This window comes from Heterodontus francisci, chromosome 6 (genome assembly GCF_036365525.1).
Source record: "Heterodontus francisci isolate sHetFra1 chromosome 6, sHetFra1.hap1, whole genome shotgun sequence".
Lineage (NCBI taxonomy): Eukaryota > Metazoa > Chordata > Chondrichthyes > Heterodontiformes > Heterodontidae > Heterodontus > Heterodontus francisci.
In genome coordinates this window covers 20,628,533-20,646,221 of record NC_090376.1, presented here as the reverse complement: position 1 = coordinate 20,646,221, position 17,689 = coordinate 20,628,533, and the positions used below count along the sequence as shown (strand labels likewise).

Sequence of the window (17,689 nt, the reverse complement as noted above, 5' to 3'; positions counted from 1 at the left end):
CTGGTCTCTCTACATCTCTGGTATTAATCGTAGTAAATCTTAATTTTAATAGCCTTTCTAAATTAAGCTCCTAAAATGGATAAAACATTTCAATTTCAATTAGACCAATATCTTGTCTTGATTTAGCATGCTCTTTGTGTTTGTACTCTGTCCCTTCTCAGCTTTATCAAGTTCTCCCTTTTTTTTTAAAGATTTGATTTCTACTCTTCAATTATTTTTCAAGTTTTACCCTTTAATGCATATTGCTCTTCATGAAAATTGACCACTTTGGTAGGGCAGTGAAGAGCTGCTGCAACCCACAGAACTATTTTAAATACAAGAGCGATGAAGGGCATAATATTAGCAAAATAGATCTTAAAATGCACATCGAGATACTTAAGTTAATCACCAAAATCAAATATATTTTGATTTCTGTTCTTCAGTTTCAAAGTTTAATGTTAAAACCTCCAACTTGGGCTGTAGCATTAAGAAATATTGCAGCTGATTAATCATACACCGTATCAACAAAATGCCGAAGTTACCACCTTCCAAGACATTTTATGATCATCTCTTAAAGCTAAGGTGATGTAGTCAGTTAGAACACGTATGTAAATATTTGTTGATCAAAGAGCATCATCATGGAATTGTGGAGGATGAGACATGAGCAACTAAGCCAGTTTGATTTTTTTCAGGTCACTAGCATGGTGGATAGACATGTCATTGGATATGGTCTAGATGGACTTCCAGAAAGCATGTCATAATGTTCCGAACAAGAACAAAGAACAGTACAGCACAGGAACAGGCCATTCGGCCCTCCAAGCCAGCGGCGATCTTGATGCCTGCCTAAACTAACACCTTCTGCACTTCCGGGGCCCATATCCCTCCATTCCCTTCCTATTCATATATTTGTCAAGATGTCTCTTAAACGTCGCTATTGTATCTGCTTCCACCACCTCCCCTGGCAGCAAGTTCCAGGCACTCACCACCCTCTGTGTAAAAAACTTTCCTCGCACATCCCCTCTAAACTTTGCCCCTCGCACCTTAAACCTATGTCCCCTAGTAACTGACTCTTCCACCCTGGGAAAAAGCTTCTGACTATCCACTCTGTCCATGCCACTCGTAACTTTGTAAACCTCTATCATGTCGCCCCTCCACCTCCGTCGTTCCAGTGAAAACAATCCGAGTTTTTCCAACCTCTCCTCATAGCTAATGCCCTCCAGACCAGGCAACATCCTGGTAAACCTCCTCTGTACCCTCTCCAAAGCCTCCACGTCCTTCTGGTAGTGTGGCGACCAGAATTGCACGCAATATTCTAAGTGTGGCCTAACTAAGGTTCTGTACAGCTGCAACATGACTTGCCAATTTTTATACTCTATGCCCCGACCGAAGGCAAGCATGCCGTATGCCTTTTTGACTACCTTATCCACCTGCGTTGCCACTTTCAGTGATCTATGGACCTGTACACCCAGATCTCTCTGCCTGTCAATACTCCTAAGGGTTCTGCCATTTACTGTATACCTCCCACCAGCATTAGACCTTCCAAAATGCATTACCTCACATTTCTCCGCCCAAGTCTCCAACCGATCTATATCCTGCTGTATCCTCTGACAATGATCATCATTATCCGCAACTCCACCAACCTTTGTGTCGTCCGCAAACTTACTAATCAGACCAGCTACATTTTCCTCCAAATCATTTATATATACTACAAACAACAAAGGTCCCAGCACTGATCCCTGCGGAACACCACTAGTCACATCCCTCCATTCAGAAAAACACCCATCCACTGTTACCCTCTGTCTTCTGTGACTGAGCCAGTTCTGTATCCATCTTACCAGCTCACCTCTGATCCCGTGTGACTTCACCTTTTGTACCAGTCTGCCATGCGGGACCTTGTCAAAGGCTTTACTAAAGTCCATATAGACAACATCCACCGCCCTTCCCTCATCAATCATCTTCGTCACTTCCTCAAAAAACTCAATCAAATTAGTAAGACACGACCTCCCCTTCACAAAACCATGCTGTCTCTCGCTAATAGGTTCGTTTGTTTCCAAATGGGAGTAAATCCTGTCTCGAAGAATCCTCTCTAATATTTCCCTACCACTGACGTAAGGCTCACCGGCCTATAATTTCCTGGATTATCCTTGTCACCCTTCTTAAACAAAGGAACAACATTGGCTATTCTCCAGTCCTCTGGGACCTCACCTGTAGCCAATGAGGATGCAAAGGTTTCTGTCAAGGCCCCAGCAATTTCTTCCCTTGCCTCCCTCAGTATTCTAGGGTAGATCCGATCAGGCCCTGGGGACTTATCTACCTTAATGCTTTGCAAGACACCCAACACCTCCTCCTTTTTGATAATGAGATGACTGAGGCTATCTGCACTCCCTTCCCTAGGCTCGTCATCCACCAAGTCCTTCTCCTTGATGAATACTGATGCAAAGTACTCATTTAGCACCTCACCCATTTCCTCTGGCTCCACGCATAGATTCCCATCTCTGTCCTTGAGTGGGCCAACCCTTTCCTTGGTTACCCTCTTGCTCTTTATATATGTATAAAAAGCCTTGGGATTTTCCTTAAACCTGTTTGCCAATGATTTTTCATGACCCCTTTTAGCCCTCCTAACTCCTTGCCTAAGTTCTTTCCTACTGTCTTTATATTCCTCAAGTGCTTCATCTGTTCCTAGCCTTCCAGCCCTTACGAATGCTTCCTTTTTCTTTTTGACTAGGCTCACAATATCCCGTGTTATCCAAGCTTCCCGAAACTTGCCATTCTTCCTCACAGGAACATGCTAGTCCTGGGCTCTAATCAGCTGACGTTTGAAAGACACCCACATGTCAGATGTTGATTTACCCTCAAACAGCCACCCCCAATCTAAATTCTTCAGTTCCTGCCTAATATTGTTATAATTAGCCTTCCCCCAATTTAGCACCTTCACCCGAGGACTACTCTTATCCTTCTCCACAAGTACCTTAAAACTTATGGAATTATGGTCACTGCTCCCGAAATGCTCCCCCACTGAAACTTCGACCACCTGGCCGGGCTCATTCCCCAATACCAGGTCCAGAATGGCCCCATCCCTAGTTGGACGATCTACATACTGTTTCAAGAAGCCCTCCTGGATGCTCCTAACAAATTCTGCCCCATCCAAGCCCCTAGCACTAAGTGAGTCCCAGTCAATATTGGGGAAGTTAAAATCACCCACCACTACAACCCTGTTACCTTTACATCTTTCCAAAATCTGTCTACATATCTGCTCCTCTACCTCCTGCTGGCTGTTGGGAGGCCTGTAGTAAACCCCCAACATCGTGACTGCACCCTTCCTATTCCTGAGCTCCACCCATATCTCTGAGGTGTCCTCCCGCAGTACAGCTGTGATATTCTCCTTAACAAGTAATGCTACTCCCCCACCCCTTTTACATCCCCCTCTATCCCGCCTGAAGCTTCTGAAGCCTGGAACATTTAGCTGCCAATCCTGCCCTTCCCTCAACCAAGTCTCTGTAATAGCAACATCATATTTCCAAGTACTAATCCAAGCTCTAAGTTCATCTGCCTTATCTGTTATACTTCTCGCATTGAAACAAATGCACTTCAGACCACCAGGCCTGCTGTGCTCAGCAACATCTCCCTGCCTGCTCTTCCTCTTAGTCCTACTGGCCTTATTTACTATGTCCTCCTCATTTACTTCACTAGCTGTCCTACTGCTCTGGTTCCCACCCCCCTGCCACACTAGTTTAAACCCTCCCGAGTGACGCTAGCAAACCTTGCAGCCAGGATATTAGTGCCCTTCCAGTTTAGATGCAACCTGTCCTTCTCGTACAGGTCCCATCTGTCCCTGAAGAGAGCCCAATGGTCCAGATGTCTGAAACCCTCCCTTCTACACCAGCTGCTCAGCCACATGTTTAGCTGCACTATCTTCCTATTTCTAGCCTCACTGGCACGTGGCACAGGGAGTAATCCAGAGATTACAACCCTGGAGGTCCTGTTTTTTTTTAAAAACTTACTCCCTAAACTCCCCCTGCAAGACCTCATCACTCTTCCTGCCTATGTCGTTGGTACCGATGTGTACCACAACCTCTGGCTGTTCACCCTCCCCCTTCAGAATGCCCTCTGTCCGTTCAGAGACATCCTTGACCCTGGCACCAGGGAGGCAACATACCTTCCTGGAGTCTCTTTCACGTCCACAGAAGCGCCTATCTGTGCCCCTGACAATAGAGTCCCCTATAACTATTGCTCTTCTGCGCTATGTCCCTCCCTGCTGAACAACAGTGCCAGCCGTGGTGCCACTGCTCTGGCTGCTGCTGTTGTTTTCCCCTGATAGGTCATCCCCCCAAACAGTATCCAAAACGGTATACTTGTTAGAGAGGGGGATAGCCACAGGGGATTCCTGCACTGACTGCCTGCCCGTTCTAGCGGTCACCCGCTAATATAAGGACACACGCAGAATCGGTGGTAACCTTGTGGCATTGGTCAGTAATTGATTGGGAGGTAGGCAACAGAGCAAGGATAAAGGATGGTTTGTTCGATGATTGGTGTTCCATTCCTCAGGTTTTCACCATTAATGACACAGATGAAGGAATAGAGAAATATATATCTAGCTTTGCAGCTGATACTGTTACAATGGGACATTGACTAAGTGTGTAGGGAAATACATGACAGATGGAGATCAATGTGGGTAAATGGGAGGGCATCCACTTTGAAAAGACGAATCTGAATATCTTGCTAATGGAGAGACTGGAAGCGGAGGGATTTAGATGTACATGCACACAAATCACTGACCCTAATGAACAGGTACACAAAATAATTAAAAGGGCTAATGGAATATTGGCCTTTACGTAAAGGGGACTGGAATTGAAAGTGATGCTTCAGAGCCTTGGTCAGATTCCATTTGGAGCACTGCATTCAATTTGGGTAATGAAGTTCGGGAAAGACATATTGGCATTGGTAGGAGTACAGTTTAGGTTCACCAGAACGATATCAGGACTTCAAAGATTAAATTACAAGGACAGGTTAATTACCTTGATTTGTATTACCTTGAGTTTATATGGTTGAGAGATCTAATCAAGGTATTTAAAATTATAAAGGGATTAGATGGAGTAGATACAGAGACACAATTTCCTTTGGTGGCAGAATCCAGAACAAGTGCACATAATTTTAAAATTAGAGTGAGGCTATTTAGGAGTGAAATCAGGAAATGCTTTCTGGCACAATAGTTGATATCTGGAACACTCTCTCTCCCAAAAGTGACTGTTGGGTCAATTCACATTTTCACAATAGAGATTGATAGATTTTTGTTGGGGATCAGGAATATGGAGAAAACAGGTAAACAGAGTTAAGGCGCAAGTCAGTCATGATGTAATTGAATAGCGGAACAGTCTCAAGGGCTGAACTGCCCACTCTTGTTCTATGTTCCTCTAGTCACAGGCATCCCTGTGCCATGGGTAGGTAATACACCACTCAAAGCCCATACAACTCAGTTGAACAGTGCATCTGGAAGTTTGGAAATGTTTGATTTTAAGCCGGTTGGTAGATAAATCTAAAATTCGACCTCCAAGTATCAGCAACTAAAGATTTATGCAAATTAATGAACATAGATTTAAAAGTTGGCCCATTGCCCTTTCAGTGTAGGATGTAAATTTGATTCCAAGCCAGCCAGATGAAAAGTCTCTGCAGTTTTCACTCAACTCTTCATGGGTACAAACAAATAGTACCAAACTGCTTCCAATGGGTCTCTTTTAGGGATCTAGGCACATTATTAGGCTAAAGGGAGTTTTCATGCTGCAGCTGATTGTGCTACAATCTGAGTACTTGATGTAAACACTAAATGCGTAAAGTGTTCAGTACCAACCAGTTACCTTCAGTACTGAAAAAATCTTTTTTGCTTGAAAACTGCAGCTGTAGAAGGGGAGGCTTACTGGTAGAGGTCAGATTCATGTATACAACTTGGGTGGGTTTTCCTGAAAATTCAGTAGCAGAATAAATCATCTGATAATTATTCATAAGGCTTCACCTGGGAAGAAAACAAAATTCAGCAGTGTTCAAAATAAGACAGTCAGCGAAATGGGTTGAAATGTTGAGTGATGCAATAAAATTGATTGCATATAAATGCAAGCCTGTTTTCAATTTTTACTCCTACTCTAACACTTCATTTTCACAATGGCACGAGAGAAATTTGAATTCACTTTATGGCAAATCGAATGAACACTTTCCTTACTATATGAACAGTATACATTTCTAAATGATTGCCAAGAATGCTTACTATTGTTAATTTCTACTCATGTAGGAGGCAATATTTTAACCAGTGAATAACTACATTCCTTGCCCTCCCTTGAAGGCACTGATTCATTCGCATAGACGTCAGGAGCCCTTGGTCTAGCATCCTGATTGCAATTCCTATTCTTCACGTATAAGCTCAGGCAATGAGGGTCAGCTGACTATTTGATGATGAATGGCAGCCACATCCAAGCCCAATCCTGTCCTGACCTGATGTCCGCATACGTGTGGTTTCCAATAGCTCATCACTGGACAGGAGCCTGAGCTGAATTTTCTCCTTCCCTAATCAGGAGCACTGAGCTAAGCTGTAGCACTGAAACTGTTGAGATTAACACTGACCAGAGATCTGGGACATTCCTGTATGGCTCAGCATTACACCAGGCAGAGGCCACTGGAGGAACTGAACATTGCACTTGTCATTCAAGTATAAAGGTGAAGAGAAAGTAGAATCATAAAATTTAGATGCTGAAATATTTATTGCTTCCATATAAACTGGTAAACATTTCAAACAAAGTGTCCTAATTCATTTCAAGTTTATTGAAACTATAAATTGTGAAAAAGCTTACAGTAAATGAGTTACGCTAGAAAAAAATTAGGAACAAAAATATTACTGGAACAGAGTAGAAAAATGACATCTTTTAGTACAGCACCAGTAAACTATGAATGCAGGCTAGCATAGTAAAATATATAGATTTGGGAAAAAAATTGTTAATCTTTTTATAAATGGCATTACAAAGTAGTCACATTCTGATTACATTAAATTTCTCATGACATCTCTAACTAAAATTAGTCTAAAAAATAGCCAGTTGTGTTTTATTTTAATTCCTTCCAGGTATTTATTGCTGATAGTGTTTGATGGCAGAAACATCAGTAAAAAAAACCCTTAACCACAGCAAACCATGCATTGTCCTCTTCAAAACAAAATCACCCAGCAATTTAAATGTTTAATCTCTAACATTTCCCATCATTAAAACGCAGAGTATCAACCATTTTATTATTCAGGTACTCAGAATATGAACGTTATGATTATCAGGATTACAAATATCCCTGGATTGCTTGAACGGTCCCAAGTGTTTAATTTTCTTTTTACGAGCTCGCCAACGACTGATGAATAGGTGGCTGGAAACAGCGGACATGCTCCACGGGTACATTTTCACCATCGCCTGACTTCAGGTACTTATTTAAGATAGCAAAGATCTCATCATTGAGAATTTGGAATTTGCGAATTCTGTCAACCATTTTCTTCAAAGGCTGTAAATTTGGAAGGGAAAAACATGCTGATTTTAAAAATTATATAAATAAACCAGGCTCTTGAATTTTTTCCTATGTAGTTACTCAGTCTTAACAGAATCCTTCAGTGGGGAGAACGGCTAAGGTCACCAAACTTACCACGACTACCATTTAACACTACTTCTCAACTGGTTATTGAGAGATTCTTTTGCAGGGTTGGTGGTTTTTCTCACCCCTCTCCTGCTGTGAAATATTTCACTATTAGAATGGGTTACATTCACACCAAAAAGTGGCCATGGAACAATTCACCATCTTTCCAATTAGTTAATAGGTGGAACAGAAACAGAAAATGCTGGAAATACTCAGGTCAGGCAGCATCTGTGGAGTTAATGTTTCAGGTCTGTGACCTTTTATTAGAACTGTGAAAAGTTAGAAATGTCATTGGTTTTCAGCAAGTGAAGGGGGTAGGGGAAAAAAACAAAAGGAAAGGTCTGTGATAGGGCAGGAGAGATTAAATAACAAAAAGTTTCATGGCAGTGTTACGAGGATTTCCAATTCTGCATTAAAACCTTAGATTCTATATTTTTAAAAACTGTAAAGGATTTCAGTGGACATTGAGACATCTGGAGATAGCTGAACTTTATATATGCCTTTGGAAGGAAGGCAGGGTCAACGAGAGCTTACTAGTTTTAACCAGGAAACAAATACTGGAAAGTAGCAGGGGGCTTGACCTCAGAGCTGCCTATTGTGTAACAAAGAAGAATTTATGACTTGTTTCTGGAAGGTTTTAGTTTCATTTTGAACTGTTTAAAAGCCAATGGGTTTGGAATAAAGCAGGCATTTGGAATTTGATTTTGACCTGCCTGGAGATCAAAAGAACAATCAGAAAAGTATTACCTCTCTGTAAAGAATAATTGCTCTTGAAAAGCAAAAGCTTTTATGAAGTGGTACTGTTGCCTCCTGCATCTTCGAAGAAACCCTGAATTTGCAGATATCTTGCATCTTTAACAAAGGACTTTTGCATCGAATGAGAGAACTGACACCTGTTGCTACACCTCTGATGGAAGACCTATGCGAAGCCTTCTATCGTCGAAGTTCTTTGAACGCCTATCCATCACAGACTGTTCATCAACCTTGCCTGGAAAGACTTCGAGTAGCATCCAACTATTTGACTTTGGGACACTTCGCCAAACTGAAGAACTTCCTTCCAGATCATGGCAGTCTAAGTTTTTTAAATTCCTTTTATTCCTATGAAACAGCTGTAAACCAAAATTCCTTTTTCACGATTAACCGGTTTTTGGATGTATGTGCGCGTACATGAAGATTAGAAAAAAAAAAGCAGCTTTAATATCTCAATTCAGATATAGATTTACTTCATTACCAGTTAAGACTTGGTTTCATAATAAATGGTTAATTTTGTTATTGATTGAAGAAATCTGGTTGGTGTGCTTTATTCTGGGGACAAATAAAGTATATAAATGGCTGTTGTGGTAAGTGGGAAAATTTATTGATATGCTGTGACCTGTGGAGAAGTGGGACTGAATTAACAGTGCACTCCTCCCACCTTGGTCGTAACAGTAGAAACCAATCAGAGGGGTAATGGGACAAGTAAAGAGACTAAAGGTGTGTCTGGATGGGATATGAATGGCAGGATTGCAGCCTTCCGAACAGAAAGTAAAGGGATTAAAGGTGAACTCTGTTTTTTTCTCCACAGATGCTGCCTGACCTGCTATTTCCAGCATTTTTTGTTTTTGTTTCAGATTTCCAGTATCTACAGTATTTTTCTTTTATAGTTAATATGTGGGTTATCTAATGCTAGATTAAGTAACTACATCATACAGATATAATGCTGGTCAGGTCAAATTCATGTGAACACTTTTAAAGTTAGCGTACCACATTTTTGAGGACATCGTCTTTCCCATCATGCTTCTGAACTTTGAGCAGATGATAACAGAAGTCGAGGACATCAAATCGGCGTTGCTGTCCGAGCAATGTAATAATCATACAGCCAGCCCAGTGCAGTCCATCTCCAAAGCACTGCCTGTGTGATTTCAAAGACAAGGTTAATGCCATTCCACCCATATATGTCAAGGAGCTACTCTAATGGTTCAGAGTGTTTACACAATGAGAAGCTAAGCTATACTGACCAGGAAGACTCCAGGTTAGATTCCTGGTTTGTGCTGAGTTAGCCAATCTCAGCTGGGGCAACTGCCTTCAGCACCTCAGCACAGTGTGGGAGAAACAGCAGCCAGGGTTTCTACTCACTATCCAGGAATCCCTACCGGAACCATGTATGGGAAAATTGGGTTAGTTCAGGCACAGGCTCTGGCAATGGTGCCCACTACAGACAGACATTGTTAATGCTAACAGATAAAGAATTGGCACTTGGAGTGCAGGCACTGGAGAATGACTAGTGCTCATGGAACTGCTGTAAGGAATTAACGTCAAGAGAGGAGGAAATATTGCTGATATTTACCCAATAGAAACTGAGACACAAAAAAAAAAACAGAAAATCACTGCAGTTCATGTTTTTTCTTTTGGAATCTTTGCTTCTAGCAGCTTGAGGGAAATCTTGGATTCCACTTACTCAGCACAATCCACTTTACCAATTTAATAAAAAGGTGGTTATAAATTAAAAAAAATTTGAAGTGCACTGCTTTGTAACAATTATACCAAAACTAAAAGATTCCATAATATGTTACTTCTTCAGAAACTGAAGTGTTACCAGTTTCCTGAGTCTAATCTATGGTATTCACACTATTTTTGGGTCAGTTATTCCTGTAAGCAGAGCCCACATTCTCTACGACCTGGAGTACACCATGGCTGCCCAATATCTAGTTAAACAACAGTGTGACTCATGGTTGTGAGCACTGGATACTATAATCAGCTGCAATCCCCTGCCTTTACAGCAGCTGGACTAGAAAAGACACTAGTGAGAGAAGGAACACTTTTAAATTAACTAACTGGTTTGTTTGACATAGAATACATGAGTAAACAGAAGACAGTTTTACTAGTGGCATTCGGAGGAAGCAAATTATGTCCCAAAAACAATGGGAAGAAAATCCCACAAAAATGAGGCCAGTCAACCTTTAACTTTGCTCCTATAGTGTACTGGATAAAAACAAAAGCATGGTGCCACTTATCTGTTCCTTCTAGATTTATCCTGTTTTTTCACTTGCTCCTATCAATCTTGGTACCATCCTACATCATAGGCCCTTAAGTTTGGCTGGCGTGGACACGGTGGGCCGAAGGGCATGTTTCTGTGCCGTATAACTCTAAGTATCCGAGTCATAAGTAGAAAAACAGTATTGATAGAGCGTGTGTCCAGGTCAACTGCCTGCTCACTCGCTCTGTCAGGCTTTACAGCAACAAGAAGAGTGGGAAACTCTAAGCGAAGATAGCAAGGTACTTACTCGACAGTGAATTCATGTGCTCCCACTGGAATACAGTACACAAACTGCATGGCGCTCCAGAGCCTGTGGAATTCCACACATTCATCCACATGCATTACTCCATTACTCGGAAGAGGACCTCGCCATATGGGATTGTCTAGGAATTGCCGAATCCGTGTCAGAATCACTTCGAACATGGACAGTCCACAACAGAGCCGTTCCTTTGTCAGCAGATCTCCTTCTCTTGCAATTGCAACTTGCTGGTTACAGGGAGATTTAAAAAAAAATCCAGATGTGTGATTCTTATGGTCCCAACTGAAATGGCAAGCTTTCCTCTGACTGACCAGTTTAATTTTCTATTTTTACTTCAGTGATTCAAATGGAACATGCAGGACCTTTTTTAAAATCACTGATTTATTAACAATTACTACTAGTGGTACACAAATACAGAAGCCGGATTTCTCATGGTCTTGTTCACAATGAGTTCCAGGATATTGTTGGTGTTGGGGGAGTGGAATGGCCTAGAGGTGGCAGGCAGTCCTGGTGAATGGAAAGGGTTTCGTGAATCAAATGCACAGACACAGCAAAATGTTTGAAAGCGTTTAATTGACTGCTGGAAAATTTGAGCCAATCAGAAAAACATGTTTTGTGCTTCAGACTCACTTAAATTGTAATGCTTGCTACAATATCACAAGTGGATCTTCCATGGCGTAACTCAGGCTAGGTCAGAGGACATGCTGTTTTTATAAGATCAGCAGCAATATTCCACAAGTGTAATGTATTATTCTGGCACCAAAGTTAAGCTGTGTGAAACTTTCATGTCCTAAGTCCACAAACTCGAATTGTTAAAGGCACATTCCGAAGTCAATTAGATGCTAACTCCTACTGGGGCGGCACAGTGGCGCAGTGGTTAGCACCGCAGCCTCACAGCTCCAGCGACCCGGGTTCAATTCCGGGTACTGCCTGTGTTGAGTTTGCAAGTTCTCCCTGTGTCTGCGTGGGTTTCCTCCGGGTGCTCCGGTTTCCTCCCACATGCCAAAGACTCGCAGGTTGATAGGTAAATTGGCCATTATAAATTGCCCCTAGTATAGGTAGGTGGTAGGGAAATATAGGGACAGGTGGGGATGTGGTAGGAACATGGAATTTGTGTAGGGTTAGTATAAATGGGTGGTTGATGGTTGGCACAGACTCGGTGGGCCAAAGGGCCTGTTTCAGTGCTTTATCTCTAAACTAAACTATTGGGGAGTTTTTGTCTTTGGATCTGCAACTGCTTCTAAGATCCCATATTTGATAAATGTGACTGAAATTTGCATGCATGACAAATCTTTTTATAATACACAAACACATGTAACATGGCGATCTCCCTTGGTGTTGCTGATAGATAGTATGGGGTCTGAAGCATTGATCTGCTCCTTGAAGGCATTTTCTTTCAGGTACTTTCTGCAAGGAAGTGACACAAATTTGTCCCAAGGTCAACTGGAGATTACTTGTCAGAAGTTTTTCTAAATTGTTAGCTGCTTAGCTTCTTTTTGACAGCTGTGGCTCAGTGAGTGGCACGCCTGCCCCAGAGTCAGAAGGCTGTGGATTAAGACCCCACTACAGGAACTTAAGCACAAAATCTAGATTAACACTTCAGTTCAGTACTTTGTGTTGCATTGTCGGACGTGCCATCTTTCAGGTGTGACATTAAACGGAGGCCCCGCCTGCCCTCGCAAGTGGACATTAAGGATCCTGTGACACTATTCGACAAAGAGAAGGGGAGTTCTCCCCAGTGTCCAAGCTAATATTTATCCCTCAACCATCATAAAAACAGATTATCTAGTCATTATCTCATTACAAAATGCCAGCAGTACAACCATTACTAAACTTCAAAAGTACTTAATTGACCGTAAAGTGCTTTGGGATGCCCCAAAAATCACACAAGGCACTATATAAATGCAAGTTCTTTCTTTATTAGCTCAGCAACCTCTCTAGGTTACGCAAAAGTCAGGAAAATCAGGTGGTCATAACTATATATATTTTTTTTAGAAAAACATCGTTCAATTGCAATTTTAGTTTAGTTTAGTTTAGAGATACAGCACTGAAACAGGCCCTTCGGCCCACCGAGTCTGTGCCGACCATCAACCACCCATTTATACTAATCCTACACTAATCCCATATTCCTACCACATCCCCACCTGTCCTTATATTTCCCTACCACCTACCTATACTAGGGGCAATTTATAATGGCCAATTAACCTATCAACCAGCAAGTCTTTGGCATGTGGGAGGAAACCGGAGCACCCGGAGGAAACCCACGCAGACACAGGGAGAACTTGCAAATTCCACACAGGCAGTACCCAGAATTGAACCCGGGTCACTGGAGCTGTGAGGCTGCGGTGCTAACCACTGCGCCGCTCAGTAGAGTGTGAGGTTTCCAGTGTGCCAGACACACTCCAAACTTGTATATAAACTTGTAATCTCCCAAGGTGCTGCTCAGAGTAAATCAAAGGAGCCCTGCTTTATACCTTGTAAAACAATTCATCATTCTATTGTTGAAGTGCTGGTGCGAGTACCTTTAAGACTAATAAGTCTAACTCTCATTAAGTATACACTGAGTAAATTCCTACAAAGTCAATTTCCAGACTAGAGAACATTGTGGTTGAAGAGCTTTTCAGTACATTTCAAACAAGTGTCTTTGTTCCTTTATTCATACCACACCACAAATTTTCACAAGACACTGTGACACCTTAGGTGTAAGAAAAAAACTGTACGAATATGCAAAGTGTTTATATTTCTAGTATTTCCTGTGTGGTATTGCTCAAGTTTGATGATGTGCTGTTTTACATGGGCCACATCATGTACTATTCTGCTGTTAGAGAGTCAAGTTATACCCCTTTAAACTGATCATCTCTAACTGTTGTTAAGTGAACAATGGAGGTGGTCAGAATTGAATTGCTGTTCAGGTTTCAGGTCACAAACCTGACCAATGATTTGCAAGGTCACTCAGAGATTAGAAATGTTAGCTCCCGTGTTAAATTAATACCTTTGTTTCCTTGAGCTCTTCTTGAAGACAGACAGCAAATGTGTCAGATATACTTTTTAAAAAAAAATTATTATAGGCAAATTATATCAGACAAGGACCTTCAATATAAAAATTAACAATTTTGTTTAAAACAAACATCACACAGTAGCTAGCCCAGCAGCATAGCTAAAAGCCTAGAAATCCGTATCCATTTACATTGCTGAAACTGCCTCTACTTGAAGTGCTCTCTTTGTTCCAGCCCTGGAATTCAACCTCATTTATATTGAGGGGTGGATTCCAGTCTCTGACAACTCAATAATGTGCAAACAAAATTATCCTTGTTGGCAAGGTCGATTTAAATGTAGGTGGGTTCTCTCACTGGGCATTAATTACTTTAGTGCACAGTAATGATGTCTTCCACATAAAGGGTTTGCAACATGGATCAAGAATCAGATACAGTTTGCAGTCACTTGATAAAGCAACTCATGTTTTAATTGTTGTGTAAACTTGGGTAGATATTTGTTTTAGCTGTGTTGCAGCAATAAACTCACTCAATATGATGTTAGTTGGAGTAACCTTTGAATTTTTTATAATATGCTATAGAAGCATGAGTGGGTAACAGCAGAGTTCCAACAGAGTATCAACAGAGAAATTACCTGAGGTGTTCCAAGGCGCTCTATCAGTGGAACAAGATGAAGTGCAGCGTATTTAGCTTCCAGTCTCTTCATCTTTGTGTCCAACCTCTCACCCTCTGTTAAATTGAATTAAGGGAAAATTGTGTTTAACTAACTTACTTGAGTTTTTTTGATGAGGTAACAGAGATGGTTGATGAGGGTAATGCAGTTGACACGGTGTACATGGAATTCCCAGCAGCATTTGATAAAGTGCCACATAATAAGCCTGTCATCAAAGTTAAAGCCCATGGAATAAAAGGGACAGTGAGAGCATGGATACAAAGCTGACTGAGTGACAAGAAACAACGAGTTGCGGTGAAGGCCTTTTTTCCCAGACTGGATGAAGAGATTTAACAACCTCCCACCCCCCAGGGGTTGGTATTTGGACCAATACTTTTCTTAGTCTATATCTTAACTTGGGTGTGCAGGGCATGATTTCAAAATCTGAAGACACAAACCTTGGAAGTATTGTGAACTGTGAGGAGGATAGTGATAGACTTCAAGAGGACCTGAATAGGCTGGTGGAATGGGTGGACATATGGCAGATGAAGTTTAATGCAGAGAAGTAGGAAGAACAAGGAGAGGCAAAACAAACAATACAATTCTAAAGGGGTTGCAGGAGCAGAAGGACCTGGGGTGTATATGTGCACAAATCGTTGAAGGTGGCAGGGCATGTTGAGAAAGCAGTTAATAAGGCATTCAGGATCCTGCATAAAGGCATAGAGTACAAAAGCAAGAAAGTTATGGTGAACCTTTATAAAACACTCAATTGGAGTATTGTGTCCAATTCTGGGAACCAGACTTTAGGAAGGATGTGAAGACATTAGAAAGGGTGCAGAAAAGATTCAGGAGAAGGGTTACAAGGATGAGGGACTTGAGTTATGTGGATAGATTGCAGAGGCTGGGGCTGTTCACCTTAGAGAAGAGAAGGTTGAGAGGAAATTTGATAGAGGTGTTCAAATTCAAGAGGGGCTGAGCAGAGTAGATAGGAAAAAATTGTTCCCACTGGTAGAAGGGTAGGGAACCAGAGGACACTGATTTAAGGTGAATGGCAGAAGAACCAAAGGTAGCATGAGGAAAAACTTTTTTACACAGCGAATGTTTAGGATCTGGAATGCATTGCCTGAGAGTGTGGTGGAGACAGATTCAGTCATGGTTTTCAAAAGGGAACTGGACAATTACCTGAATGGAAAAACTTGCAGGATATGGGGAAAGGTGGGGGTGTGGGACTAGCTGGGTTGCTATTGCAGAGAGCTGGCATGGACATGATGGGCCAAATGGCCTCCTTCTGTGCTGTAACCATTTTATGAGTTTCAAAATAATTTACGCTACATTTTTAAGATTTAATGCGTTATGGTGGCTTGAAGTCAGTGTGTTCACGTACATTTTGAACATGAATTTCATTAGCCTAAAGACATGGAAATTGCATTTTCATGCTAAAAAGTTAATAAAATTACTGCATTGAAATCTATGAAGATTTTTACATTTCTGATACCAGGAACTAAAAAAAATGACACTGGGCAGCAAATAATTGGTGCTCTCAGCAATTACCTTTGACATGGATTCTTGGCAAAATATTCTGGAATGGTGCTGCATGTAACAGGTCACAGACCTCCTCTAGAGACTGAAGAGAGAGGACAAACTCAGGCAACAATTCAGAAGTGGTGCAGAAAACTGTACAGAACATTTGCATTACATTTAAAAGGTCACATGTAAAAGGTTTCTCTGCTGAATTACTGCAATAACTGTCTGATTCTTAACTAATTGTATTCTGCAGAAGATTTGTGTTGAAGGTCAACGGGATGTTTTGTTTAGTTTAGTTTAGAGATACAGCACTGAAACAGGCCCTTCGGCCCACCGAGTCTGTGCCGACCATCAACCACCCATTTACACTAATCCTACACTAATCCCATATTCCTACCACATCCCCACCTGTCCCTATATTTCCCTACCACCTACCTATACTAGGGGCAATTTATAATGGCCAATTTACCTACCAACCTGCAAGTCTTTTGGCTGTGGGAGGAAACCGGAGCACCCGGAGAAAACCCACGCAGACACAGGGAGAACTTGCAAACTCCACACAGGCAGTACCCAGAATTGAACCCGGGTCGCTGGAGCTGTGAGGCTGCGGTGCTAACCACTGAGCAACTGTGCCGCCCGCACAAGGAATGAGCCATGGAGTCTGGTTCACAAGGATTCCCCTTCCCTGGATGGCACAGCTAATTGGGGACGTCCGACAAAGGGCAGATTTGAGGTACTTTCACACCAAGGGGTGACGAAGAAATTAGATTATTCATTAGTAACTTTACAAAAAGGGATACGCTGTATACTTGAAAAGGAGAAATTCACAGGGATATGGGGAAAGAGCAGGGTGTGGAACTAACTGGATATCTCTTCAAAGAGCCTCATATACACGATGGGTCCAAAGACCCCTTTCTGTGCTTTACCATTCTGTAAGTTATACTTACAATAAAGTTATACTCATTCTGACTTTTCACAAGGACTGAAAAGCTACTGATTTTAAACTCTGCAAAAAAAACTTCACTGGTTTTAATACACACAAAATATCTAGAGCGCACAACACAAATAAGCTAGTTAACAGAGTTCCTTGTTAACAAATGAATAGCAATGGGTATACAACTAGAGAAAACGTCACAAAGATTTGTTGCCCTTGAATATTTTGCTGATTTACTAGATGAAGTGCAGTTCAACATGGAGCAACTTTGAAAAAAAATGCAAAAACACGAGCACCATATATTGGAACTTGTGGAAAACTTGTTCACAAAAGGGTGTTTTGAAACTCATTCAGTTGTCTAAAAGCAATATTTCCTTCAAAAGCTTCAGAACACATTTAATCCAAGGCATTAACCTGCAAGTCAAGATGTTAAAGAATATGAAACTGAATGAGATGGGAGCACTCCACATTAAGTATTAAATAGGGAGGCATCTTAAAGATTTGCCAATATCATTTACTAAGCTCCTGTTTATTTTTAAAAAGTTACTGTGAAGCTGTTAACAGTAGGCCGCATCTCCTAACAACATTTTATGACGACGTAAAACAACTTATTTTGACTTTGAACAGATCAACGCTATACGCAATTTTGGGGCCCGTTCTCATCTTAAATTGCATTTAGTTT

At 41.5% G+C, this 17,689-nt stretch overlaps 1 protein-coding gene across 4 annotated transcripts in view; it reads right to left on the bottom strand.

Annotated features, from left to right (window-relative positions):
• Positions 1-6,706: 6,706 nt before the first annotated feature.
• Positions 6,707-17,689, bottom strand: part of cyfip1 (cytoplasmic FMR1 interacting protein 1) — a 247,007-nt gene continuing 236,024 nt past the window's right edge. For all 4 annotated transcript variants that reach the window (XM_068033255.1, XM_068033252.1, XM_068033256.1 and 1 more), the window contains 5 exons: positions 16,101-16,173; positions 14,532-14,626; positions 10,893-11,131; positions 9,373-9,520; positions 6,707-7,500 (listed from right to left, as the gene is read on the bottom strand). In XM_068033255.1, coding sequence (XP_067889356.1) covers positions 7,336-7,500; positions 9,373-9,520; positions 10,893-11,131; positions 14,532-14,626; positions 16,101-16,173 — 720 coding nt within the window. In that variant the 3' untranslated portion in view covers positions 6,707-7,335. The remainder of the gene's footprint in view (positions 7,501-9,372; positions 9,521-10,892; positions 11,132-14,531; positions 14,627-16,100; positions 16,174-17,689) is intronic.